The sequence below is a fragment of the Phycodurus eques genome, chromosome 9 (assembly GCF_024500275.1).
Source record: "Phycodurus eques isolate BA_2022a chromosome 9, UOR_Pequ_1.1, whole genome shotgun sequence".
NCBI classification, from domain to species: Eukaryota; Metazoa; Chordata; class Actinopteri; order Syngnathiformes; family Syngnathidae; genus Phycodurus; species Phycodurus eques.
In genome coordinates, this window is record NC_084533.1 from 1403515 (window position 1) to 1429980 (window position 26466).

The 26466-nt window shown below is 43.3% G+C and overlaps 1 protein-coding gene and 1 non-coding gene across 4 annotated transcripts in view; both read left to right on the forward strand.

Annotated features, from left to right (window-relative positions):
• The window catches only part of polr1a (RNA polymerase I subunit A), a 44486-nt gene that overhangs the window by 283 nt on the left and 17737 nt on the right, over positions 1–26466 (forward strand). For 2 of the 3 annotated variants that reach the window (XM_061685200.1, XM_061685202.1), the window contains exons 2-24: positions 120–228; positions 2842–2937; positions 4331–4480; positions 4983–5087; positions 6571–6656; positions 6875–6960; positions 7757–7837; positions 9076–9193; positions 11926–12067; positions 12144–12314; positions 12951–13073; positions 13895–14122; positions 14239–14346; positions 15190–15336; positions 16599–16790; positions 21398–21547; positions 21679–21862; positions 21937–22019; positions 22353–22511; positions 25561–25659; positions 25758–25910; positions 26015–26097; positions 26257–26422. In XM_061685200.1, the coding sequence (XP_061541184.1) occupies positions 120–228; positions 2842–2937; positions 4331–4480; positions 4983–5087; positions 6571–6656; positions 6875–6960; positions 7757–7837; positions 9076–9193; positions 11926–12067; positions 12144–12314; positions 12951–13073; positions 13895–14122; positions 14239–14346; positions 15190–15336; positions 16599–16790; positions 21398–21547; positions 21679–21862; positions 21937–22019; positions 22353–22511; positions 25561–25659; positions 25758–25910; positions 26015–26097; positions 26257–26422 (3019 nt within the window). The remainder of the gene's footprint in view (positions 1–119; positions 229–2841; positions 2938–4330; positions 4481–4982; positions 5088–6570; positions 6657–6874; positions 6961–7756; positions 7838–9075; positions 9194–11925; positions 12068–12143; positions 12315–12950; positions 13074–13894; positions 14123–14238; positions 14347–15189; positions 15337–16598; positions 16791–21397; positions 21548–21678; positions 21863–21936; positions 22020–22352; positions 22512–25560; positions 25660–25757; positions 25911–26014; positions 26098–26256; positions 26423–26466) is intronic. The other variant, XM_061685201.1, reaches the window with a different exon arrangement.
• LOC133408205 (small nucleolar RNA SNORA5) lies at positions 22128–22264 on the forward strand. Its single transcript, XR_009769255.1, has one exon. It is a non-coding gene; the product is annotated as a small nucleolar RNA SNORA5 (small nucleolar RNA).

The following is a 26466-nucleotide window of genomic DNA, read 5'->3' on the forward strand; positions in this document are numbered from 1 at the left end:
GACTTGTCTTTACATTTTCCTGATGTCACATTTTAATTGTGGCCTCCACCTCAGTGTTTGCGCTAGAGTAGTTGTCGGGCATACGTTGTGACTAAATTGTTTCTTTTGATATTGTCTAGGAAGCTGAGTGTGAAGGCGATCACAAACTCAAAGTTGCTCGATGGCGTTGGGAATGCGGCCCCAAACAGCTTGTACGACTTGGCCCTGGGACCAGCAGACAACAAAGAGGTAAATGTATCCCCCCCCCCCCCCAAAAAAAAAGTTGGCTGTCATCAATAATATTTATAGAAAAGAGGCAATGTCGAGTATGGTACAACAATTTTTGAAATACATAAACTTTTGCATCGAAGATTGTTCTAGGATGAAGTGCAGTCCCATGTTGACTGCATCATCCGCAGACCTGTTCGCTCGGTAGGCAAACTGCAGGGGGCCCAGCAGAGGACCTCTGACGCTCTTGAGGTCGTCCAGCACGAGACGTTCAAAGGACTTCATGACCACAGATGTCAAGGCGACAGGCCTGTAGTCATTCAGACCCGAGATTGTAGGTTTCTTGGGGACTGGAATGATGGTGGAGCATTTGAAACAGAATGGTACTTCGCACTGTTCAGGAGACGATTGAATATCTGTGTGAAGACTGGAGCGAGCTGGTCCGTGCAGACTTTGAGGCAGGATGGGGACACGCCGCTTTGTTAATCTTTTGTTGTTTGAAGATGCGTCGCTCATCCTGTTCGCGGATGGTTAACGCAGAAGTCGGTGCAGTGATGGTGGTGCGGCCGGGTGGGTGTGGGGTGTGAAAGTGTCCTTTTCAAATCTGCAGTAGAAGGTATTCGAGTCGTTGGCTAGTGTGCTATTGTTCTCAGCTTGGGGGGGATTGTCGCTTGTAATTGGTCAGCGATTGGAATGCATGCCAGACTGACTTAGAGTCGTTAGCGCTAAACTGTTTTTCCAACATTGCTGCATAGTTCCTCTTTGCAATGTTAATTTCTTTAGTCAGCTGGTTTCTAGCGTGATTATACACAGCCCTGTCCCCGCTCTGATATGTGTCCTCCTTAGCTTGGCGAAGCTGCTTAAGTTTGGCAGTGAAACACGGCTTGTTGTTGAATGTGCGAAATGACTTTGTTGGTACGCGCACCTCTTCACAGAAACTGATATAGGATGTAACAGTGTCCGTATAGTCATCCAGGCTGCCAGCTGAATTTTCAAAAGACACTCCAGTCTGTGCAGTCTAAACCGCTTTGAAGTTCCATCTTTGCGTCATTGGACCACTTTGTCACTGTTTTCACTGTAGGCTTCGTGCATTTAGGTTCTTGCCTGTATGTTGGTATTAAGTGAATTAAGCAGTGATCAAACGAGCCCAGTGCTGCATGAGGTTTGGCACGGTATGCGTTATTTAGCGTAGTATAGCAGTGGTCTAAAATGTTGCTTTCCCTGGTAGGACAGTCGGTGTGCTGCTTGTATTTAGGGAGTTCGTGGTTGAGTTTAGCGTTGTTAAAGTCCCCGAGAATACTGAGGGGTGAGTCCGGGTGTTTTTTGTTTGGTTTTTTTTCAATTTCGTTTACTTGTTCGGCGAGCGTTAGCAGTGCGGCGTGCGTGTTAGCTTGAGGCGCAATGTAGACACCAGTGAGAATGAATGATGCAAACTCACGCGGCGAGTAGAATGGCTTACAGTTCAAAAACAGCGACTCCAAATGCGGGCTGCAGTGTGTGCTGAGCTCCGTGACGTCCATACGCCATTTTTCGTTGATATAGAAGCATATCCCGCCGCCTTTTGTTTTCCCCGATGATTCCATGTCGCGGTCTGCCCGGTGAAGATGGAAGCCGGGAAGCATGACGGCGCCATCGGGTACAGCCTCACAGAGCCAAGTCTCCGTAAAGCACATGGCGGCGGAACGTCCGAAGACTTTACTGGTGTTTATCAGAAGATGAAGCTTGTCCATTTTGTTGGGTAGGGAGCGTAGATTCGCGAGGTGGATCGACGGGAACGGCAATCTGTATCCTCTCTTGCGGAGCTTCACTTGGATGCCAGCTCGTTTCCCTCTGTGGCTCCGCCTCCATGCGCCAAAGACAGCGGTTGCTGCTCCGGTCAGTAACTCAGGGGGAAAAAACTGAGCAGATTTGCGAAAGTTGGTGAAAGAAAGTCCCCCCAAAAAAAGAGAGAGTAGTCTCCTTGATGTTTAGCAAGTCTCCCCTTGTGTAAGTGAGTCGTGTAATGTCTCCAAAGACGAACGAAAAAAACAAAAACAATACTAGAGAGCGCGCGTAACCGAGGCGTCCACACGGGTAGGCGCCATCTTGGCAATTGGCCATTTTCAGATTTTTCAATGGCTTCCACTCGAGCAATCTCATTTTCTGGATCAAACTGAGAGCAGGCGCATTATCAGATTTACTTCAAGCTTCACAAAAAACATTAATCACGACCGTAGTTTTCTATTGTGTTTGAATCCAATGAAACTGTGATTTTTGATGCCAAAATCGAGGAACATTTTCATCTTTGTCAGAACCACAGAAAATGTCAAATAAATATAGAATTTTAAAAACCTAGAGGATATCACAACAACGTAATCTGAAAAGTATTTTGTATTGGGTGAGACAATGAGTAAATTTAGATTTTAGTGGACCTCAACAAAATTCCTTTGCCCAAAATCCGGCACAGCAAAATGGAAAGAAAATGGCAGCTGTTTTTCTGGATACAGTAACATGCGTACAGCCATTCTGTTCAATGAAAATCGTTAAAATCGGCCAATATTGTGGATACGATTGACAGCGGTGACAATTACATTTAAAATATTGGCAGTGTTGTTATTTTCTTGTTTTTTTGTGTGTTTTTTTTGCCCCCATCAGGTATGTTCAACTTGCTGTCAGGATTTCAACAACTGTCCAGGACACCTGGGACATGTCGAACTGCCGCTACCTGTGTACAACCCACTATTTTTTGATGTAAGAATTGTGCACACCCACAGTTACCACACCCATTTTTACTTGAGAAGAGTTTAGCCCTACCGATATGCAGTTTTTTTTAGGCTTATTCTGATATTTGGCAGGAAAAAAAAAATAAGATATCTGATTAATCAGCCAATTAATTTGGAAAAATAAACAATGAATAAAGCCGACTGCACGGTGGTGACTGGTTAGCACATCCGCCTCACGGTTCTGAGAACCCGGGCTCAAATCCGGCCATGCCTGTGTGGCCGTTTGCATGTTCTCCCCGTGCCTGTGTGGGTTTTCTCCGGGTACCCCAGTTTCTTCCCACGTTCCATGTCAAAGCTCGTTTGAAGTGTGCTGAACAACATTCGGACAAGCCAGTTAAATAATGGGAAAATATCGTCTGGTCGGATGAGAGCAAAATTGATCTGTTTGGGTGCCATAATGCACACCGCGTTTGGAGGTGTAATGGCACTGCACATCACCCTAAAAACACCATACCAACAGTGAAGTTCGGAGGGGGGAGCATAATGGTGTGGGGCTGCTTTTCAGCAAATGGTACTGGTAAACTTCACATTATTGAAAGGATGAATGGGCAAATGTACCGAGGCGTTCTTGACAAAAATCTGCTGGCATCTCCGAGGATGATGATAGATGAAATGAGGGTGGACATTTCAGCATGGTAACATGCTGCCAAGGAAACTCAATTGATTTCAAAGAAAAAAATAAAGCTGCTCGAATGGCTCAGCCAATCACCTGACTTGAATCCAATCGAAAATCGATGGAAAGAACTGAAACCCAAGGTCAATAAAAGAAGCCCACGGAACCTTCACAATTTGAAGATTGCTTGTGTGGAGGACTGGGCCAAAATCACACCAGAGCAATGCATGCAACTAGATTCTCCATAAAGGAGGAGTCTTGAAACTGTCATTGCAAACAAAGGCTTTTGTGCAAAGTATTAAATAAATACCACTTGGCGCGTTCAATACATTTTCCCTGTGTCTTTTCACATTTTTACACACAACTTAATTTCTGATCTTATTTTTTTCTACTTTCTTTATATGTATGGATGACTTGGGCGAGAGGCGGGGTTCACCCCGAATTGGTTGCCAGCCAATCGCAGGGCCCATACAGGATATACAAACACCCAATCACACTTGTGGGAAATTTAGAGTCTGCAGTTAATCGACCGTGCATGGTTTTGGAGTGTAGGAGGAAACCGGAGTACCCGGAGAAAACCCACGCAGGCACGGGGAGGACATGCAAACTCCACACAGGCGGGGCCGGGGATTGAACCCGGGTCCTCAGAACTGCGAGGCAGATGTGTTAACCGGTCGCCCACCATGCTTACCGTGCTGTGACTTATTGCGGTAAAAAGTTGCTTTGCTGAGGTTTTTCTCACTTTCAGAAACTCTTTCTGCTGATTCGTGGCTCATGTCTGAAGTGCCACATGTTGACATGTCCACGGGCAGCCGTCCACCTTCTGTTGAACCAACTGAAATTACTGGACCATGGAGCCATGCACCAGGTTTACCACGTTGAAGAAGTTCTTAACCAGGTGAGGTTTCAGCTAAACATAACACATTGAATTTCACCTGTAATAATCACATTCAATAGGATACATTTGAAATCTACAATGTGTATCTCCCCATTTTAAGATTAATTTGGTTTTTTTCCTCCAATCTTCTCTGTTCTTGAATGTATAATTTTCTTTCTTTTTTCAAGAATTTGATATGAGAGGAAAGTGTGTTAATTTCTGTATTTAACACATACATAAGGCGCACCGTATTATTATAAATGAATACATTTATGTAGGGATTTACTTTTCGATCACCCTGTACATATGCCATGTTCAGAATCATCGTTATTTGCCAAGTATGTCCAAAAAACACACAAGGAATTAGTCTCCGGTAGTTGGAGCCGCTCTAGTACGACAACAGACAGTCAATTGACAGAGAACACTTTGGAGACAGAAAGACATTGACCAAAATTGACTGAGCAGTAAAGGGTTGCTAGTTATCTGGTAATGCCGGTACCTTTTTTTTTCCTTTTTGACATAGTTTCTGGAGGCGACGGACAAAGCCACTGCTGATGATATTGCAGCCATGCTCAAAGAATTCACAGATTCAGTTGTTGTAACTGATGGCTCAGGAAACAGCAAACCGGTCAGTAAACACACATTGACTCTCTAGATTTGACCGTAATATATAACAGTACCCATCCTGCATCTTTATCATGGTGGAGGGGTTTGTGTGTCCCAATGATCCTAAAAGCTAAGTTGTCTGCGGCTTTATGCCCCTGGCTGCGTAACCCATGGCAAACAGTTCCTAGGTGAGGGACCAGACAAAACAAGCTCAAAGACCCCCCTCTCTGGATCTGGGCCCGGAGGTGGGGTGCGATGGCGAGCGCCTGGTGGGGAACAGGCTGAAAATACAATGTTGGTCCCTCTTCCCATGGGTTCACCACCTGGGGGAGGGGCAAAGGGGGTTGGGTGCGGTCTGATCCCTGGCTAAAGAAACTGGCTCGAAGAACGTGGAACTTCACCTCTCTGGCAGAGAAAGAGCCTGAGCTGGCGTGAGATGTCGAGAAATTCCGACTGGATATATTCGGGCTCGCCTCGATGCGTAGCTTGGGCTCCGGTCTTCCCTGGAGTTGGCCACGGTGAGAGGCACAGAGCAGGTGTGGGCATACTGATTGCCCCACGTCTCTGTGCCTGTAGATTGAGATTCACCCCAGTCAAAAAGAGGGTAGCCTTCTTCCGCCCTCGGGTGGGGGGGATGGGTCTTGACTGTTGTCTGTGCCTATGCTCGAAACAGCAACTCAGAGTACACACCCTTCTTGGAGTCCTTGCAGGGGTTGCTCTAGAGTGCCCCTGCTGGAAGTTTGTCCTTTTTTGTAGCAGCACCAAACCAGACTGTGATGGAAGAACACAGGACTGATTCGATGATCGCTGTGTAGAACTGCCTCAGCAGCTCCTGCAGCAGGCCGTGCTTTCTCAGAAGTACATCCACTGCTGGGCTTTTTGAGGACGGAGTTGATGTTGATCGCCCGCTTCAGGTCCTGAGGGACTGTAATTCCCAGGAACTTGAAGGTCTCGACGGTTGACACAAGGCAGCTGGACAGCGCGAGGGGCAGCTGTGGGGAAGGATGCCTCCTGAAGTCCACGATCACCTCTACAGTCTTGAGCGTGTTCAGCTCCAGGTTGTGTCGGCCGCACCGCAGCTGTGGCTGCGGTGGGTCTCCGGAGGTGGCTAATGGGTGCGGTCTAGCCAAGCGGAATATGACACCATGTGAGGTGTTCCGGGCACGCCCCACCGGATGGAGGCCCCAGCGGCGACCCAGCACGCGCTGGAGAGACTATGTCTCCCGGCTGGCCTGGGAACGCCTTGGGATTCCCTCGGAACAGCTGGACGATGTAGCTCGGAGAGGGAAGTCTAGACTTCCCTGCTTAAGCTGCTGCCCCCGTGAGCCGACCTCAGTTAAGCGGATGAAAATGGATGGGGGGATATTTTGGTATTTTTGTATTGAATGGATGGATGAACATGTCAACAGTATTGTGATAAGTGTATTCACATGAATAACAACAATATAACCCATTTGTTAGTGCCTTTTTGTCTAATGTGTGACTCGTTTCACCCCCCTCCCCAGATAAGACACCTTGTTGAAAAGAAAAGCAGTTTGATAAATGATTTTTGGAAAATCCACATGAAATCTCGGAACTGTCCCCACTGCAGGTAATACTATTTCAACAGTTTTGGCTTGAACGTAAAGTGTGAATTTTATACCTCTTTATTTACTCAGTTCTGTTTTCAATAATGCGCGACCTGGCTGTTATGCGGGGAGCGGAAATGGTTTCCCTTCTCATTAAAATCATCAATTGGATGATTTAAAATCATTTGGGTTGCATTACTGACATGTCAGTGAAACGAAGGAGCATTTTGTGTGCAAATAGGTGCAAGCGGTTCACCGTACGACGTGAGCACAACAGTAAGCTGATCGTCACAATGCCTTCGGAATCAAAAACTTCTGGAAAAACTGGTGAGTCTTTTTCTTCATTTCTAATAATCTTTCTCTCGTGCAAACTATATTGTTCTTTTTACCCTCTTAATGTTGTGAGTACAGTCTAATCAGAGTTGAAAGCCATGCCCCCCCTCCCCCCCCCCCCCCCCCCGCCCCAAATAAATAAATCAATAAAATATTAAAACGTGTATTGTATAAATAGCTGAGTATTGATTGTGCAATAACAACAATTTATACATGGCATCTCATGTCACCCTAATACTTGTGTATTATGACAAAAAGGCATTCTATTATCGGACCAGTTCAATATAAAACGCATTTATAGACAATATATATATAGTAGAGAGAGATCCACTCCAACTCTCCATCAGTTTGGGGGCGTCCTTGGGCTGGAAATTGTTGGAGCCCTTAATAAATGGTATTGGTTATCTTTATCAATGTGGAGAAGCTGGACAAGTTATGGGGTATCGGGAGAAGAAAAACAAGTTATTGTGCCTCCTAATGAACATTTTCCAGCAGCAGACTGGGAATAGTGTCGTCGACTCGACATCGATTGCAGCCTGGTAATCCTGGAAGTGGGATTCCTTTAGATTAGGGGATGTCGTCAATCCTTGCCAATTGTGGGCCTGCGAAGCCCTTTGAGACTTTTGTGATTATGGGCTATAAAAAATGAACTCGACATGATCCCTAATCGATAGCAATATTTCAGATGTACTTCTCTGTAGAGGACCTGATGGCTGCGGACGGAGCCGACCTCAATGAATGATTACATACAATGCATGCATATCAATATTTCGGTTGTGCTTCTCTGTAGTGGGCGTGACGACTGGAGACAAAGCCTACATGACTGCCAGTACTGCAAGAGAACACGCCAACAAATTGTGGGAGAATGAAGGTAATGCAACAGAGCAAGTGTTTATTTCTGTCATCTAATGTTGGTTTGACCTGACTGATTAGAATACACGAACTGACGAAGGCAGTGATTTCGTTGTGTTCAACATAAATAAAAACAGAATACAATGACTTGCAAATCATGTTCAACTTATATTTAATTGAATACACTACAAATACAAGATATTTAATGTTCAAACTGATAAACGTGATTGTTTTTAGCTAATAATCAGTAACTTAGAATTTTATCATTAATTGAGAACACGTCCCAAAAAAGCTGGGACAGGTGGCAAAAAAGACGGCGAAAGTTGAGGAAAAAGTCTTCTTGACTTGCCGAAGCTCGTTTTCCTGCTTCCTCCACTTGCGAACCGTGGATTCGTTGGTCTTGAATTCTCTCGCGGCTGCTCGAGTCCCACGTTCCTCCGCGTAACTGATGGCTTGCAGTTTAAACTGTGCTTCGTTAGCGTGCCTCTTCGTAGGTGACATTTTCGGGGGTCCTTAGTCAAACCGATGTTGTTTTTGCACAATACACACTCCGGAAATGCTCACAGTCAGTCAAGCGGTTAAAATAAATAAATAAATAAATTGAATTTAAAACAATTTTTTTTTTTTTAAAAACGGCGCTATATACCTACTGGGGGCGGGGCTTGAATCTGTGCAGGCTACAATAAAAGTTCAAGTCTTTTCAATGTCTTCAGAGAGAAATTTGCTGCCCGGTGTCAGAAAGCTTGGCCTAAGTCGAAGGTCATGGGTCTTGCAACAGGATAATGACCCAAAACACACAGCTAAAAACACCCAAGAATGGTTAAGAGTAAAATATTGGACGATAAAAATATTCAGGGTACCGTGATTTTTGTCCAGGCCTGTCATGACTTTGTTTTTAAAAATGATTCTGTTGAGCCACAATTCAAAAGCAAAGTCTGATTTTCACTGGTTAATTTTCGTTCAATTCTTTACACTTAAATATACATACACATACATTCTTTACACTTTACATTCTTACTTTCAAGTTATTTCTATGACCACTGTTGGTTTTTCTTTCATTAAGAGAAGGATACCAACAATTTTGGCCACGTGTGTACAAGTAAATTGAGTTATGAGATTGGATGCAAAACAAACTCCACTGTAATCCAATTATAAAATCTGTATGATTTAGATTCGATGTGTCACTTACTGTTGATACAGTGCAGATGTGAGATTGAATAGTTTTACCAATACAACCTCTCTGGCTTTTCGCTCCAGGTTTTTTCCTGAAATGTCTGTTCTCCGGGTTGGTGAACAACTCGGGATTAAATGAAGAGCAAATGGGTTTCTCTCCGGCTCACTTCTTCATGGAGCTACTTGTGGTCCCACCTTGCAGGTATAACACAGCCACTTTAAAGACCCGCGTTGAAACATGCATGGCAGGTTAATTGAGGACGTAATTGCCCGTAGGTGTGAATGTTAGTGCGAATGGTGTTTTATGTGTTCTGCGATTGGCTGGCGACCACTTCAGGGTGTAGCCCACCTCTCGCCTTGAGTCAGCTCTGGGATAGGCTCTAGCACGCCTGCGACCCTAGTGAGAATAAGCGATACGGAAAATTTGTGGATGAATGGATGGATTTAGAAAGGGATATCGCTTATTCATATGCGAGTTAAGGCAGGTGAGCGAATACGTTTGGCAATAAATATAGTGTAGTTTAAAACCCATTTTCACCATCTCAGCTTGCTGGATTATTTGGGGGGCCTAAAAACTAGTCCAGTAACAAAAGAGCGTTGGGGCGTATGGTTTCATCCCCCACTATATAACTAACGAGGACCGTCTATGGCTATTTTCCGGAATTGCGAGTTACTTAGTATGGCTGCATGATATTTTGTTTGAGCATGGTCATCGCGATGTACGTGCGCACAATAGTCACATCACAGGATCTGCTGCGATGTTGGTGTACTGTAATATAGTTCATCAACTGTAATATTAAAAGTGACCAGCAGAGGGACCTGTTTGAACATGCTAATAATATTAGCACCCATGTTACGGTAAATTATAACGCTTCAAATAACACCCAGTGTAGGCCAGTGTTGAAACTAGGAAGGCACGCAGCAGCCGCGTGAGTGCGTAAGGTGCGTTCAGGGACACTGCGTAAATGGGAGTGAATGTGTTCTTTTGTAATACAATACATAATTATAAAAATGGATTACTTGGAAAATTATTTGTATCCGAGTGCTTCAGTTAAAACATTGTACAATCACACTGTGATAATATGGAATGTATTCAGTTTTGGTCAGAATGGCCGTCGTTTGAATTTGAGCGGTTCCGGTTCCTCGTTTCGATTCCGGTTCCAAACGATTCTCGATTCAGATTATTTTCGGGGGCTGGGTCAAAAACGTTTCCATGGTTTATATAAATAAAGTGAGAAATAAGAACTAGTTTGTTTTTGGACCAGCTAATTTAGTTAAAAAGTTTGAATTATGGACTGAACTAGTTAATTTTTGTAACAATGAATTTAACTTTGAACTAGTTCGCGTCGAAAATGAACTTTGCCGACACTGATCCTGTGTTATTTCACATCACAATATATACAGACCCTTTCCAAACAAATTTAATATCATGGAGAAGTTTTTTTATTTCCGTAACTCCATTCAAAAAGTTATACTTTCATAGATTATAGATTCAGGGCCCACAATTTAAACAATTTCAAGTATTTATTTGTTTATCTTTACATAATTTGGGCTTCCAGGACATAAAACCCACGAAATCAGGAATTCCAAAAAATTGGAATACTGTGAAGGAATCACCATTCTGTTTTTCTAGAAAAAAATAAAATAAAAAATAGGGTCACATTAAATCAATCAAAATATGGTACTTTCAAAACGATATGTTCATCTTCAATACTTGGTTGGGAATCCCTTTGCTTTAATCGCAATCAGCCTGTGGCATTGCCTGAGCGTTATGGAAGCCCAGATTTCCTTGATGCTTGTTGTCAGTTCTACTTTGGTTTTGGGTCTGGTGCCCCTCATTTTCCTCTTGATAATACCCCAAAGACTCTCAAAGGGGTTTAGATCCAGCGAGTTGGCTGGCCGGTCTAGCACTGTGATGGCATGGGCATCAAACCAAGCTTTGGTGCTTCCGGCGGTACGGGCAGGGGACAGTTCCTGTCGGAAGATGACATCTGCATCTCCATACAGATTCTCAGCAGAGGGAATCCTGAAGTCCTCTAAAACATTCTGGTAGACTGTTGCGGTGACCTTGGATTTAAGAAAGCTGAGTTTCCCAACACCTGCACTGGACATTGCACCCCAAATCATGACTGACTGTGGATATTTCACACTGGACCTCAAGCAGCTTGGGTTCTGTTCTACACCAGTCTTCCTCCAAACCCTCAGACCTTGATTCCCGAATGAAAGGCACACTTGACTTTACGTTGAAGTCTACATTCTACCCCATATTGAACCCAACTTGAGACAACTGAACCAAACCGAAGCAATTTAATGACATCTGGGGACTTGGAGTTTAGTAGATGATTTGTGTGTGACACTCAGATGATTTGTGTGTGACACTCAGTTTAAAACATTTATGGCCTGCAAAATTTGGGCTGATTTCGTCACAGTATTCAAATCTTTTGAATTTCTGAGTTTGTGGGTTTTATGAGCTGGAAGCCCGAATTGTGTAAAAGTAAGCAAATAAATACGTGCAATTGTTTAAATTGTGGGTCCTGAATCTATACAGGAAGTCACCGAGTTACGACTCACTCGACCTACGACGTTTTGACTTTACGACGCCCGTGCCTCGGCCGCCATTTTGTCCCAGCACCATCGACTTTCTGCTTAGCGAGTGCATAGCGCTTGTCTGTGTTTGTGCGGCGGGAGTATCTTTGCCTTTTTCGCCCTCCTTTTTTCACACTCTCAGCAGTAATGGTAAGTACAGCATCTTATTTTTTTTTTTTTATTTGAATGTATTTTAGTTTCTTTCAGCAGGCTTTTAAAAACGACTCTTCTCTGTGGTGTTTCAAATTTAAAATACAGTTTGTGGCCACTTTAGTGGGACTTTAATGACAACCTGTCCAAGGCTTTGCTTAACGATATTTGACCATGAAGTCTTTGTCTTTCTGTTAGGTATCGTCCAAACAATCAACTGGGCGATCAGATGTTTACCAATGGTCAGACGGTCAACATGCAAGCCGTCATGAAGGACTGTACAATTGTGAGAAAACTGCTTTCTCTCATAGCTGCTGAGAATGGAACTTCGCAAGATGAGGTAATGTGCTTCAAGGAAATAAAACTTTTCATAAATGCAAATTTCACCTTGACATTTTAACCATGTCTTATTTGAGCAGTCTCAGGCAAAAGAAGAGACAGACCAGTCTATTCTCTCAGGGATTCCTGGACTGACATTAACCGATAAACTTTACAACATCTGGGTCCGTCTTCAGACCCACGTCAACATTGTCTTTGACAGTGACATGGACAAAATGATGACAGAAAAGTACCCTGGAATCAGACAGGTACGCCATTTCAAGAAAGCGCAAACAGCGACCAAGTCTGAGTACAAACTGTCTAAGGTTGATAACTTGCAATATAACAAATTCCCATTGCAGTTAGTACAGCCTGTCACTCTCTGTTGGTTGCCAGTACAAGCGGTATTAGCAGTTAGCAACTGCAAGCGGTGAGGTCACCAGTCCAAAGCAACAACGATCAATCGTGTCGTCATTATTCAGGTTGTTCTTAAAATGGCAAAACTGGTTCATCTATATATCGTGATTAAAGATGATGCACATTTGAAAGTCGCAAGAATGTTAATACAGAGCATGTGGCATCATAACTGGAGAATGGTGATGTTTATAATGCAAGGTATCTTTTACCTCCAAAAATACTTCAAATAAGTGTCAGGACTTCAACCTTCACTGCTGAGTGAAAAGTGTTCCGATATTTTCCCATTTATTTTATTTGCTTAGTGTGCTAGTATGTTGGGGTTCCTTTTTTAATTGACTGAGTGTTGTTAGCAACAACCAATATTGAACTATTCTGTAGCTTATTAAATGAGTTAAAGTTTTAAAACAATGTAAAAAAAAAAAAAAAATCGTGATAATAATCGACTAATTACTTTAAATTGCTGATGATTGTCTCCTTTCTCTTGATAGCTCCTGGAGAAAAAGGATGGATTGTTCCGAAAACATATGATGGGAAAAAGAGTTGATTATGCCGCAAGATCTGTCATCTGTCCAGATATGTACATCGAAACCAATGAGATAGGGATTCCCATGGTATGCCTCAGTCAATAATGAATTTTTGTTCATCCCATAAATAAATGCACCTTTGGGGGGGAAAAAAAGTAAACCGTTTTCCTACAGTTCCGTTTTGTGTCATAATTCGCCGATCCGATCAGTAACGTCATTGGTAGAGTCCGAATAAGACTTTTACTCTCCGTTGCCATCGTGTACAGTATATTTGAATCCAAACGCTACTTTATTTTTAGCCTTGTCATGTTTCTTTTGATGTAGTACTGTAAATATCTGACCGCCAATAAAGTTATTTACAAAAAAAAAAAACATGTCGGGGGTGTGAGACAGACAACACGTAATGCCTGGATCGGACTACAAGACAAATTTGCTCTTTCACGATTGCGCGATGTCAGACTACTGCAATAAAATCTTGTATTCCGATACCACCGCATCCTGTCTTTTACGATCATTGGTGTAGCGTATATTGGTTTTGGATAAAAATGAAAAAAAAAAAAAACAGCAATAACTGTCCCATAGAATTGTTCTCATTTTAAAAGTATAGAAATTGTTGAAGTGAATTTCTGTCGGTTGACAGTGCTGCAGTCATAGCCAGAAATGCAATTTTCTGAATAATTGGCATAGTTTTATAATTAATAAATGGCAGATTTGATTTATTGTTATATTTTAATTGTGAAGCGCTTTGTGTTGCATTTTTTTTTTTTTTTTTTTTTTTTTTTTTTTGGGTATGAAAAGCACTTATAAATAAAGCTGGATTGATTCGGTTTTCGACCTTGGGTTCCTGTTTCGGCTTCAGTAAAAAAAATTAAATTTGGGTGAATCACTAGTTTTTCATGTTTGTTCAGGTGTTCGCTACGAAGCTGACCTACCCACAGCCTGTCACGCCATGGAACGTGAAGGAGCTTCGTCAGGCAGTTCTGAATGGGCCAAATGTACACCCCGGTGCTACGATGGTGATTAGCGAGGATGGGAGGAGAACCATCTTGTCAACCACCAGCTTTGCACAAAGAGAAGCGGTTGCTAAGCAGCTGCTGACGCCCTCTCTAGGTCCACTCAAGATGCCAATGAAAATAGTGAGCCAAAACCAAGGAATTGGACAACCTGCTCCATAACACTTGGGCATGAAATTAACCATACTGCTTAGCTGACATGCCATCATCCTGTGGCGTAATTGTCTTTTTCTCTCAAGGTGAACCGCCACATTAAGAACGGAGATGTTTTGTTGTTGAACAGACAGCCAACTCTGCACCGACCATCAATGCAGGCTCACTGTGCACGCATTTTGCCTGGAGAGAAGGTCTGTATAATTATAAGGGGCAGTCAAAAAGTAATAACCCGAATTTCATTTAACCGACGAATAATAGATTTTTTTTTCTCTGACATTTTCAGTTTGTAGTTTAAATACTTGTGTGAAGGTTGTATTTAAGGCTGTTCTCTTCCTGTCAGCCATTTTGGAAATGAGGTGATTGTTAGATACCTATCAGCATAGAGCTATGTGAGAATTTGTTGCTTTGGAAGGGGAACCACCGCTAAACTTTTTCAAAAGGTTGTAAAATGTGTATGGGGAAGTAAGTCAAAAAGTAAGCGTCCAAGGATCAAGACAAGAAGAACAACAAGAGCCTGCTTTGTGTGACCTCTGTGACAAGCAAAGGAGCAGCGCACCATCTTCAGCAGTTAATCCTGAGACGAGTGCAGGGGTCGAGGCACTGATCAGATAAGATCGTAGGTACACGATTGACGACATCCCCGTTGTGCGTCGTCATTGATGACCTCAAATATTAACTCCGGACACATTTTGCAACGGTTTAGTGGTGGTTCTCCTTCCAAAGCGAGAAATTCAATCGCCGCTCTCTGCTTCTGATGGGCATCCAACAATGTCCTTTGCAAAATGGCTGACGGGAAGAGGACGGGCTTAAACAAAACTGAAAAAAAAAAATCAATAAATAAACCTTCAAACAAGGATTTAAACTACAAACGATGAAAATTTCTGCAAACAAAAATTCCGGGCCTTAGTAGGTTAAATTAAATGGGGCACATTACTTTTTGATTGCCCCTCGTATATAGTGAACAGTTTCAATCACTATTTACCCTAGGACTCTCTTACATTCTTTTCGATTGGCTTACTTGTTCTGTGCAACAGGTCCTGAGGCTTCACTATGCCAACTGCAAAGCATACAATGCAGACTTTGATGGCGATGAGATGAATGCTCACGTCCCTCAGAGTGAGCTTGGTCGAGCGGAGGCCTACACGTTAGTCAGCACCAACCAACAGTACCTTGTGCCAAAGGTAGATGAATACATCCATGCCTACACCTTTGCAGTGGTAAACACAATCAAGCAATTGTGCCTATAACTTGATTTATTTACCGTCCTGTGAAAAGGTATTTGCGTCCATCCTTTTTATTAGGGATGCACTATAACCATCGGACTGATAACTATTGACCTGATACTGCATCCGGTAGGTTAATTGAAGACTCGAACTGTATCATTCAGCGGCGTGCATGTCGCCACTTGCCAGCCTGTTGGATTTGGCCCCTTTCAGTCATGGCTATTATGACCCAAATTCTTTGCCTATGACACCAAAAATAGTCAATAGCCACAGTAAATTAGCATTTAAACGTCAGCACTTGCTTAAATGACGATCATCCAGTGATTTCGAGATCGTAACGACAACCCCAATTCCAATGAAGTTGGGACGCTGTGCTAAACATAAATAAAAACAGAATACAATGATTTGCAACTCATGCTCAACCTATATTTAATTGAATACACTACAAAGACAAGATATTTAATGTTCAAACTGATAAACTTGATTGTTTTTAGCAAATAATCATTAACTTAGAATTTTATGGCTGCAACACGTTCCCAAAAAGCTGGGACAGGGTCATGTTTACCACTGTGTTACATCACCTTTTCTTTCCCATTCTTGCTTGATGTACAGGTTCAGCCGTTCAACAGTCCGGGGTCTCCGTTGTCGTATTTTACGCTTCCTAATGCGCCACACTAATATTGTTTTTAAAAAAAAAAAAAAAAAAGTGAAATTTGAATTACACACAGGTTCATATATTCATAAGAAAAACAAGTTTGCGTTATCAATACGATAGTATATATGCACAATAACAAAGTACGTTTACACCTCATCTCATTGTATATTGTACTCGGTGTATAGTGACAATAACAAGGCATTATTTTATTCTTACATTACACTACATATTGTATGTGCATATGATATATGATAATGGTGGTATGATATGAAAATAATATTAAAATTTAATTTGTTATGAATGAAAAGGCATTTTAATCTAGGACCAGTTTGATATAAAAGACAATATACATAAGTAGCGGGGTCCCCACTCCAGCTTTTTATCAGTTTGGGGGGCTTTGGCCTGGAAATTGTGGAAGACCCCTGATATAAACCATTAAAAAATTATAGCGGGTATCGAGATCGACCTTTGTAGTAGTAAATATGCCCAAAAAAAACAAAAACCTGAAATCAGGTATGTACGTCTGTATACATCCTCATCACTGGTTCTTTATTTGCCTCATCAGGATGGAAAGCCTTTGGCTGGTCTGATACAAGACCACATGGTGTCGGGTACACGGATGACAATCCGAGGCTGTTTCTTCACGAGAGACCAGTACACTGAACTTGTGTACAGAGGACTGACTGACAAACCGGGCCGAATTAAAATCCTCCCACCAGCTATACTCAAGCCACAGAAACTCTGGACAGGAAAGCAGGTCGGTAGACACCTGGGATCCTGGATTTGTTTTGACATTTTAATATTGCACCAAAATTCCCAGCAAAATCACCCTGAAATTGGATTTTCAAAAAAAACCAAAAAAAAAACCCAAACAATTTAGCTGTCTTGAATTTTCAGGGTGTTATCAGACCCAGAGTCGTAATTAACCAACACTTAATAATGAATAAAAAGTGCATGAAGTGAACATGCCCGTTAAAATGAATGTTCTTTTGTTTTTGTGCCCAACATACCTTTTAAAATTTTGGCCTAAAATGTTCAACCTTAGTTTCATCAGACCAAAACATGCATTGCCTTTTGCCTTTGCCATGGTATTTATGCCAAATTTAGCTGCAATGTTTTTCTTTGCAAGTAAAGACTGAAAGTTGTTCAATCCTCGGAAATCTGCCTCAAATTCTAACTTTTTGGCAGAGGAGTCAAACAAAATGGCATAACTTTATACATCAAAGTTCATACTGTATCTCCTTGAAATTTGATGCGTTAAAATATTTTATCTACCATACAGTTGAAGAGCTTAAAAAATTGATCAGCAAATTGGTGGTTGACAAGTGCTATCGTATGAATATCGGAAAGGTGTATGAACCTTTAGAGTAGGGCTGCACAATATATCGTTTGAGCGTCATCGCAATGTATGTGCGCGCGACAGTCACATCACAGGGTCCTGCGCAATGTCGATGTATTGATATGCAGTCCGTCAACTGTGATATTAAGTGACCAGCAGAGGGACCCGGTTGGACATACCAATTAGATTAGCACTGATGTTATGGTAAATCAGAACCCATCAAACAACACACAGGTAGGCTCTGCACGATCAGGATTTTTGGGGCCGATCGCCAAGTTTAGAAAAAAAAAAAAAAAAAAAACATCACCGATCAGATCACAAGATGGAGCAATGTGTCTATTTACATGACTTATTGTATATACTTGTGTACTGTATCCATCCATCCATTTTCTGGACAGCTTATCCTCATAGGGGTTGCGGGCGTGCTGGAGCCCATTCCAGCTCAAATGATTCTCGACCATTTTAGACAAAAGTTAAAACATCAATGACCTCTCGGGGGCATTCAAGGATTGGCCACTGACACAAGTTTAGGTCTAATCAACATTACATGACAGAAATAATGGGTGCTAACTTACTGTAATTAAATTACTTTATCTCTTCCGGGGGGATCCCGAGGCATTCCCAGGCCAGCCGAAGGACGTAGTCTCTCCGGCATGTCCTGGGTCGTCCCCGGGGTCTCCTCCCGGTGGGACGTGCCCGGAACACCTCACCAGGGAGGCGTCCGGGAGGCATCCTAATCAGATGCCCCAGCAACCTCATCTGGCTCCTCTCAATGCGGAGGAGCAGCGGCTCTACTCTGAGATCCTCCCGGATGAACGAGCTTCTCAACCTATCTCTAAGGGAGAGCACGGACACCCTGCGGAGGAAACTCATTTCCGGCCGCTTGTATCCGGGATCTCGTTCTTTCGGTCACGACCCACAGCTCATGACCATAGGTGAGGGTAGGAACGAAGATCGACCGGTAAATTGAGAGCTTCGCCTTTCGGCTTAGCTACTTCTTTACCACAACGGACCGATACAAAGTCTGCATCACTGCAGACGCTGCACCGATCCGCCTGTCGATCTCCCGTTCCATTCTTCCCTCACTCGTGAACAAGACCCCAAGATACTTGAACTCCTCCACTTGGGGAAGGATCTCATCCCCGACCTGGAGAAGGCACGCCACCATTTTCCGACTGAGGACCATGGGCTCAGATTTGGAGGTGCTGAATCTCATCCCAGCCGTTTCACACTCGGCTGCGAACTGCTCCAGTGGGAGTTGGAGGTCACGGCTTGATGAAGCCAACAGAACCACATCATCAGCAAAAAGCAGCGATGCAATACTGAGGCCACCAAACCGGACCCCCTCTACGCCTTAGCTGCGCCTAGGGATTCTGTCCATAAAAGTTATGAACAGAATCGGCGACAAAGGGCAGCCTTGGCGGAGTCCAACCCTCACCGGGAACGAGTCCGACTTACTGCGGACCAAACTCTGACTCCGGTCGTACAGGGACCGAACAGCCCGTATCAGGGGGTTCGGTACCCCATACTCCTGAAGGGGGGGGACTCTCCGAGGGACACGGTCGAACGCCTTCTCCAAGTCCACAAAACACATGTAGACTGGTTGGGCGAACTCCCATGCACCCTCGAGGACCCTGCCGAGGGTGTAGAGCTGTTCCACGGCCAGGACGAAAACTACACTGCTCCTCCTGAATCTGAGATTTGACTTCCCGACGGACCCTCCTCTCCAGCACCCCTGAATAGACCTTACCAGGGAGGCTGAGGAGTGTGATCCCCCTGTAGTTGGAACACACCCTCCGGTCCCCCTTCTCAAAAAGGGGGACCACCACCCCAGTCTGCCAATCCAGAGCCACTGTCCCCGATGTCCACTCGATGTTGCAGAGGCGTGTCAACCAGGACAGCCCCACAACATCCAGAGCCTTTAGGAACTCCGGGCGAATCTCATCCACCCCCGGGGCCCTGCCACCGAGGAGCTTTTTAACGACCTCGGTGACCTCAAACCCAGAGATAGGAGAGCCCGCCTCGGAGAACCCACACTCTGCTTCCTCATGGGAAGGCGTGTCGGTGGAATTGAGGAGGTCTTCGAAGTATTCTCCCCACTGACTCACAACGTCCCGAGTCGAGGTCAGCAGCGCCCCATCCGCACTATACACAGTGTTGGTGGTGCTCTCCTGAGACGTCGGATGGTGGACCAGAATTTCCTCGAAGCCGTCCGGAAGTCTTTCTCCATGGCCTCACCGAACTCCTCCCATACCCGAGTTTTTGCTTCAGCGACCACCAGAGCTGCATTCCGCTTGGCCAGCCGGTACCCATCAGCTGCCTCAGGAGTCCCACAGGCCAAAAAGGCCCAATAGGACTCCTTCTTCAGCTTGACTGCATCCCTCACCGTTGGTGTCCACCAACGGGTTCGGGGATTGCCGCCACGACAGGCATCGACCACCTTACGGCCACGGCTCCGGTCGGCCGCCTCAGCAATGGAGGCGTGGAACATGGTCCACTCGGACTTGATGTCCCCAGCCTCCCCCGGAACATGAGCAAAGTTCTGTCGGAGGTGGGAGTTGAAACTCCTTCTGACGGGGGATTCTGGGCCTGCACCCCATGGGTGCAGGCCCGGCCACCAGGCGCTCGCCTTCGAGCCCCACCACCAGGCCTGGCTCCAGTGGGGGGGCCCCGGTGACCCGCGTCCGGGCAAGGGAAAACGAAGTCCATTGTTTGTCGTCATCATTAGGGGTCTTTGAGCCGTGCTTTGTCTGGTCCCTCACCTAGGACCTGTTTGTCATGGGTGACCCTGCCAGGGGCATAAAGCCCCAGACAACTTAGCTCGTAGGATCACTGGGACACACAAACCCCTCCACCACGACAAGGTGACGGCTCAAGGAGGGGTAAATTACTTTATTGCAATTAAATTACTTTTTTATAATGACATGCTTACTCTTAACCTTCTCACTGTCCCACCTATATGGACGGACGGGTGTTGTCCAGAGTTCGTGTCAGTTTGACACTCTCCCCCTTTCTTCAGGTGTTCGATCAAATTTGTTGTGGAAGCATTTAGATGACTTTGTACAGACTGCAAATAACTTACTTGTTGTTTGTCCATAGAAAATAGTCCCACACCGACAAGATTGAAAAAACTTTATTGGCCGTCAGATAGTTACAGTACTATGCTGCAAGACACATGACCAGGCTAAAAACAAACTAGCTATTGGATTCATACGCGACGAAGACACGCAGTTAAATGTTGATCGATGACGTCATTGATCGGATCGGCGACTTATGACATGAAAGCTGATGTGATAAAATGCTAATTATCGGCCAATACCAATAACACCGATCAGATCGGTGTAAAGTCTACACACAGAGAGCAACCCAGAATATTATATACTTATTTTTTGATATGATAAGGATTAATTCGGCTACGGGAAACAATTACATGCCTGCATGTACTCTACCTCTCTTCAGAATGTGACGAACAAAAACATGTCGCAACAGATTACACTTGGGAGGGGGGAAGAGCCCACGGCATTATTGACGGGACAAACTTCAGGTGTACGCAACAATTTGTTTTGCTTAAACTAATGCACTCAAATATAGAAATACGAATGCATATGTTTAAACATAGGTGTAAAATAACAGATTGATTTCAAACAAATGAGTCGTGTTAGGAATGTTCTGACGGCTCCACAGTATAACTGGGCATGAAAAGAAATGATTTCACGCCGACTGGCAGGGCTATTGCTTAATACTACAGTGCATTTAAATACAGGTAGACTATATACAAATAACTGTATACTTTTGTGCTTTACTGAGCATAGTTTTTATAGAGAGAGAGACACACGTCAGCTTTTTCCCCCCACATTATGTGTGTATATAATCCTGAATCTTTTAACATCGCAGTATATATCGTCGAGGATGAAGAAAATTGCAATATTTCTTCCCAATGTCGTGCAGCCCTACTTTATAGTTAGTTTAATGGGTATGAAGTGGGTCTATAAATGGGATGTAACCAATGCCTTGCCTCATTATAGGTGGTGTCCACCGTCGTCCTCAATGTTATTCCAGAAAAGGATTTGCCATTAAACCTGGTTGGGAAATCGAAAATCCCCAGCAAAGCATGGATCCAAGTCCCCCCACGAGCAGCTCCAGGGTATCGACCTGACACCATGTGTGACTCGCAGGTGCATACGCATACACACACACACGCGCGCGCGCACACCATTTGTACTTCTGTTGGTTTCAGAAATGTTAACATGGGAGTTGTTGAATGACATTTAACAATTGACTTTAAAAAAGGTATTCTACTTCTTAGGTGGTGATCCGTCAGGGGGAGTTGTTAGTGGGTGTTCTGGACAAAGCTCACTATGGCTCATCAGCATATGGTCTGGTCCATTGTTGCTATGAACTTTATGGAGGGGAGACCAGCGGCAAACTGCTCAGCTGTCTCGCCAGACTCTTTACTGCCTACCTTCAGTTATATAGAGGATTCACTCTGGGTAATTTACCGCGAGTCATTTTTTTCCCCCCTTTCCCACAGGCATATTCCGAAAAGATTTTCTTTTTCGATTAGGTGTTGAGGACATCCTGGTGAAACCGGGTGCGAACAAAAAAAGGAAACGCATTATTCAACAATCACTAAAGATTGGTGCAAGAGTGAGTTGCAGCTATTATTAATCGTTCTTGTTTTCTTCAATAGGTTAATGTAATCAGTCCTATCTCACACTGCAAACAGAGCAGTGCTACATGTGCATTGTAAAATGTTGCAGCCTTGTCAAATTCAGTGCATCCTCTTCAGTGGGTGCTACTGGCCAAAATGGCTGCCACAGTAAAAGTGTAGTTGGTGGGCCCCATTGTGCTCCAACATGGTCTCTGGGCATAACTATGTACTACACACAATCAGTAAATCGTTGACAGCGGGAAGTTTTACAGTAGCTAAAGTCGGCAATGTTTCCAAACGGTAACATTATCCTTTTTTCCATTTCTCAGGCCCTCCGGTCAGCATTCAACCTCCCCCCTGATGTGGATGAAGCAGAAGCCAGGAGCCATTGGCAGGATGCTCATCTCACCCCAGACCAACGGGATTTCAGCACGGCTGACCACAAATTCAAAGAAGTGGCCAACCAAGTGAACAATGACATTAACAAGGTAACATTCCAACTGTTATACGAGGAGTGCTATCAGCGCTATTGTTTCTTTGTTTTACTGTTGGTCTACTTTGGCATCGTAACTTATCATCAGACACAAACCTCAGTGGCAACTAAGTTTCCATGTGAAAGCCATGCGACCTTGGTCCCCTACAGCCTGCGATATTATGTTGGGAGTCAAGACTACTGTGTGGAGTAACACAACGACATTAACGACTGCATGGCCAGCGAATTGGATGAAGCGAGTTGTGATTGATATGCTCCCACCTCTCTCGAAAAACCATTTTGACAGAATTACAGGAAGCATGTTAACAGTTTGGACCGTTGAAGAACAGACATGCCTGACGAGGGTTCAGCATGTTTACCAGTGGCACCAGCACATCTTCTGCCTTTTTTTGTTTCGATGTCTGTTAGCGTTCTTCATTTCACCGTGTGAACGAGGATAAATGTGCTTAAGTTGTGCTTATTCATTTAATTTTTGCTCTCTGCTTATGTGCTGCTGCATTGTAGCATGCTGCATGGTTCATATAATTAATCAACAAATGCTATTTACGCTCCATTTTATTTGTGCAGTTTTATGCGCTTATGATGCGCTAGTCTGTACCAGAAATGTTCACATGAACCAAACCAAGGAGGCACATTATATTATTTACAAAACCCATCATCATTTGGTCCAGAAAGAGCGAACTATATATAGCACATGCTTGAAAGTACCATGACAGACACCTTACGTCATCTGGAAACAGACCGACAAACAAATGCTAGTCGAGCGAATAAGATTTATTCCCTCTGTTGGTATACAGTCCTTCCTCGCTATATCGCCGGTTTATGGAATGCAGATTTAGTGTGTCACTGTTTTATTTAAACTGATCAGTGGAGTGCAGTTACTCACTTGCACATCTCTGATGCAGTGAGGTTTATTAGCTATATGATAGTCATGTGCCAGCAATGACTCGCATAAGGTAAATTGGGATCTTATTCTTTGCAAAAAAAACAACAACAAAAAAACACGACTGGAAAGCCACTGGTTAAAATACAAGCCACAGTCAAGAGTTTTATTCAATAAATTGAGAAATACCAGCCTCAGCCCGCCGAATAGCTAATGCACACATTCCGAACAAATGAACAGGAACAAATACAAGTAAAGAGCAATGTTCAGCTTGATTTTATACAACTACATTGGTGTCGTTAAAAACATCTCCACAATAAATTCGAGGTTTCCATTAGGGATGTCCCGATCTGATCTTTGAGATCGGAAATTGGTCAGATGGCAGCAAAAAAACAAGGACTGGATTCGACTGGATCTAAAATACTACGACTACTACTCTTATACAAGAGCCCACGTGATCACAGCAACAGGTTGCCAAGATGCTAACAAAGTAGCAAGGCGTAAGAGTGAATGTTGCTTGCTTAGTCCTTTATTAACGATCCAGTTGAAGTTCACTGTAAAACTAAACTCGCATACAAAAGAATTTCACCAAGGGAATGTTCAAATACAGTCCCCTCCACATTTATTGGAATGGCGAGGTAAATTCCTTTTTTTTCTTTTTCTTTTTTTTTTGTATGCTGAAGACATTTGGGTTTCAGATCAAAAGATGAATATGAGACAAAAGTTCAGAATTTCAGCTTTTATTTCATGGAATTTACATCTAGATGTGTTAAACAACTCAGGGCAGAGCACCTTTTGTTTGGGAAAAAATATATATATATATTCTTCAAACGACTATTTTTTTGTTACTGCAAGTGTGTATCTTATTGCGTGTATCACACTGCCCCTTAGAGGCCAAGATGGGCAAAGCAGGAACAGCAATTGTCAATCAAACTAAGCCCCAGTTGCATCAAGAAGTTCAAAAGTGTATCGTACATGTGGAGAAAGCAAATGATGTTCCCACCATATACTGACCAAAAAAAACCCCAAAAAAACTGAATTTACTTTGACACTTTAATTTTGCACTTTAAAAGTATAATTTGGATTTGAGATTATGTTTATGGTTTTCTCGTTTATTTTTTATTTAATCTATTGAAACATAAACTATACTTATGTTTAGGTTAAGCAGTGGTTTTTGTTGCCATTAAAATGTCACTTTTATTTTGAAACTCAAAATTGCACTTCTGGTCACTGGCGGCTCGAACTTGACGATAAGCGCAGTGCACGTCAATTAGACTCCTCAAACAACATCACACAAATGTATCCAAAATTAATACAAGTTTAAAGCACTTAAATGATAAAAATGAACAAACGTGACTTTGTGGCCATGTACAATCTCACCGCAGACACGAGATCAGACAGCAGCCCGCACGAAGCAACTGCTGAGGAGACAATTGAGGAAGTTGCAGATTTGACTTGCCCCAGCATATAGCTGGCCCAAGTATTTGACAATCAATATTAGATTTGTGGAATGACATGACAAAAAAATATTAAAAACCTTAAACAGAATATATCATAGTCATCAGAGATGCTGATATAAAGCGGCTGAAATAAGAATTTAGCGCGTCACCATTTTTCTCACTAAATATATTTCCAAAGGTGCCAAATTTCACCAGATGTTGACAACAACCCAAGTAAATCTAGCCATACAAAGTCAAACAAATGAGCTCAGAAATGAAGTTATGTGTAATAATGTCAACTAACACAGGCGAAAAGTATTGAACCCACCAACTAGATGGCAGCAGAATTTTGTCAAGAATGTCTCTGTACATTTGCCCATTCATCGTTTCTTCAATAATGTGAAGTTTACCAGTACCATGTGCTAAAAAGAAGTCCCACACCATCATGTTCCCACCCCTGAACGTCACTGGTTGGTATGGTGTTTTGAGGGTGACGTGCACGCCACAATCATTTTACTCCTAATAGGAGTCTTTGGAGCCGTGCTTTGTCTGGAATACAGGGAAATTGTCACAACAATACTTTTGCTTTTGCCTGAGCACAAAAACAACCAATAGGCACATTTTTCAGTGTATAACTAGGGACATAGTCCCCAAAAAAACTATCTTTGAAGTGTATATTGCAGGACTCCTTAATTCCAATGAATTTATCTTGTCCTTTGTAGGTGTGCATGCCAGTTGGCCTTCACACGTCGTTCCCAGACAACAACCTCCAACTGATGGTCCAGTCAGGTGCCAAGGGTTCCACCGTCAACACCATGCAGGTAAATTCTCTCGTTGAGATGGAAATTCATTCTTAATATTCATCAAACCTTGTATGAGGTCGACCCTGCAAGCTTCTTTATTTGTGTGCACGTTTCAGATCTCATGTCTACTAGGTCAGATTGAGTTAGAGGGTCGTAGACCTCCACTGATGCCCTCTGGGAAATCATTACCATGTTTCCAGCCATATGACCCAGCGCCCAGTGCTGGTGGATTTGTTTCTGGCAGGTTCCTCACAGGCATCAAACCACAGGTGTGTGCGTGTACCTAAGCTTGGATTTTTACGAAGGATTGGACAAATGACTGCAAGCTAAGCATTTGAAGTGACTGTTAACCATGTGATCATGTTACCATCAGGAATTTTTCTTCCATTGCATGGCTGGCAGAGAGGGACTGGTGGATACCGCTGTAAAAACGTCCAGATCAGGATACCTGCAGCGGTAAATCAACCCTCGTGCGCAGCCTCCTTAAAATAGGCATGCGTTCAACAAACCCCTCTGAATCAAAAAGGCAAAAATGGGAACAAAAACAAAAAAAGGTTCTACCAAGTTTGTTGTTCTTCTTATTTATCTCATGTATTCATCCTTTTTCTTCTTTAGGTGTGTCATAAAGCATCTGGAGGGTTTGGTGGTACAGTATGATCTGACTGTGAGGGACAGTGATGGATCCGTAGTCCAGTTCCTGTATGGCGAAGATGGGCTTGATATCCCTAAGACACAATTTCTGCAGCCAAGGCAGTTTCCCTTCATAGAGGACAACTTTGAGGTAAACCAGCAGTCATTGCACATAGGCCATACTTCAATAATAAT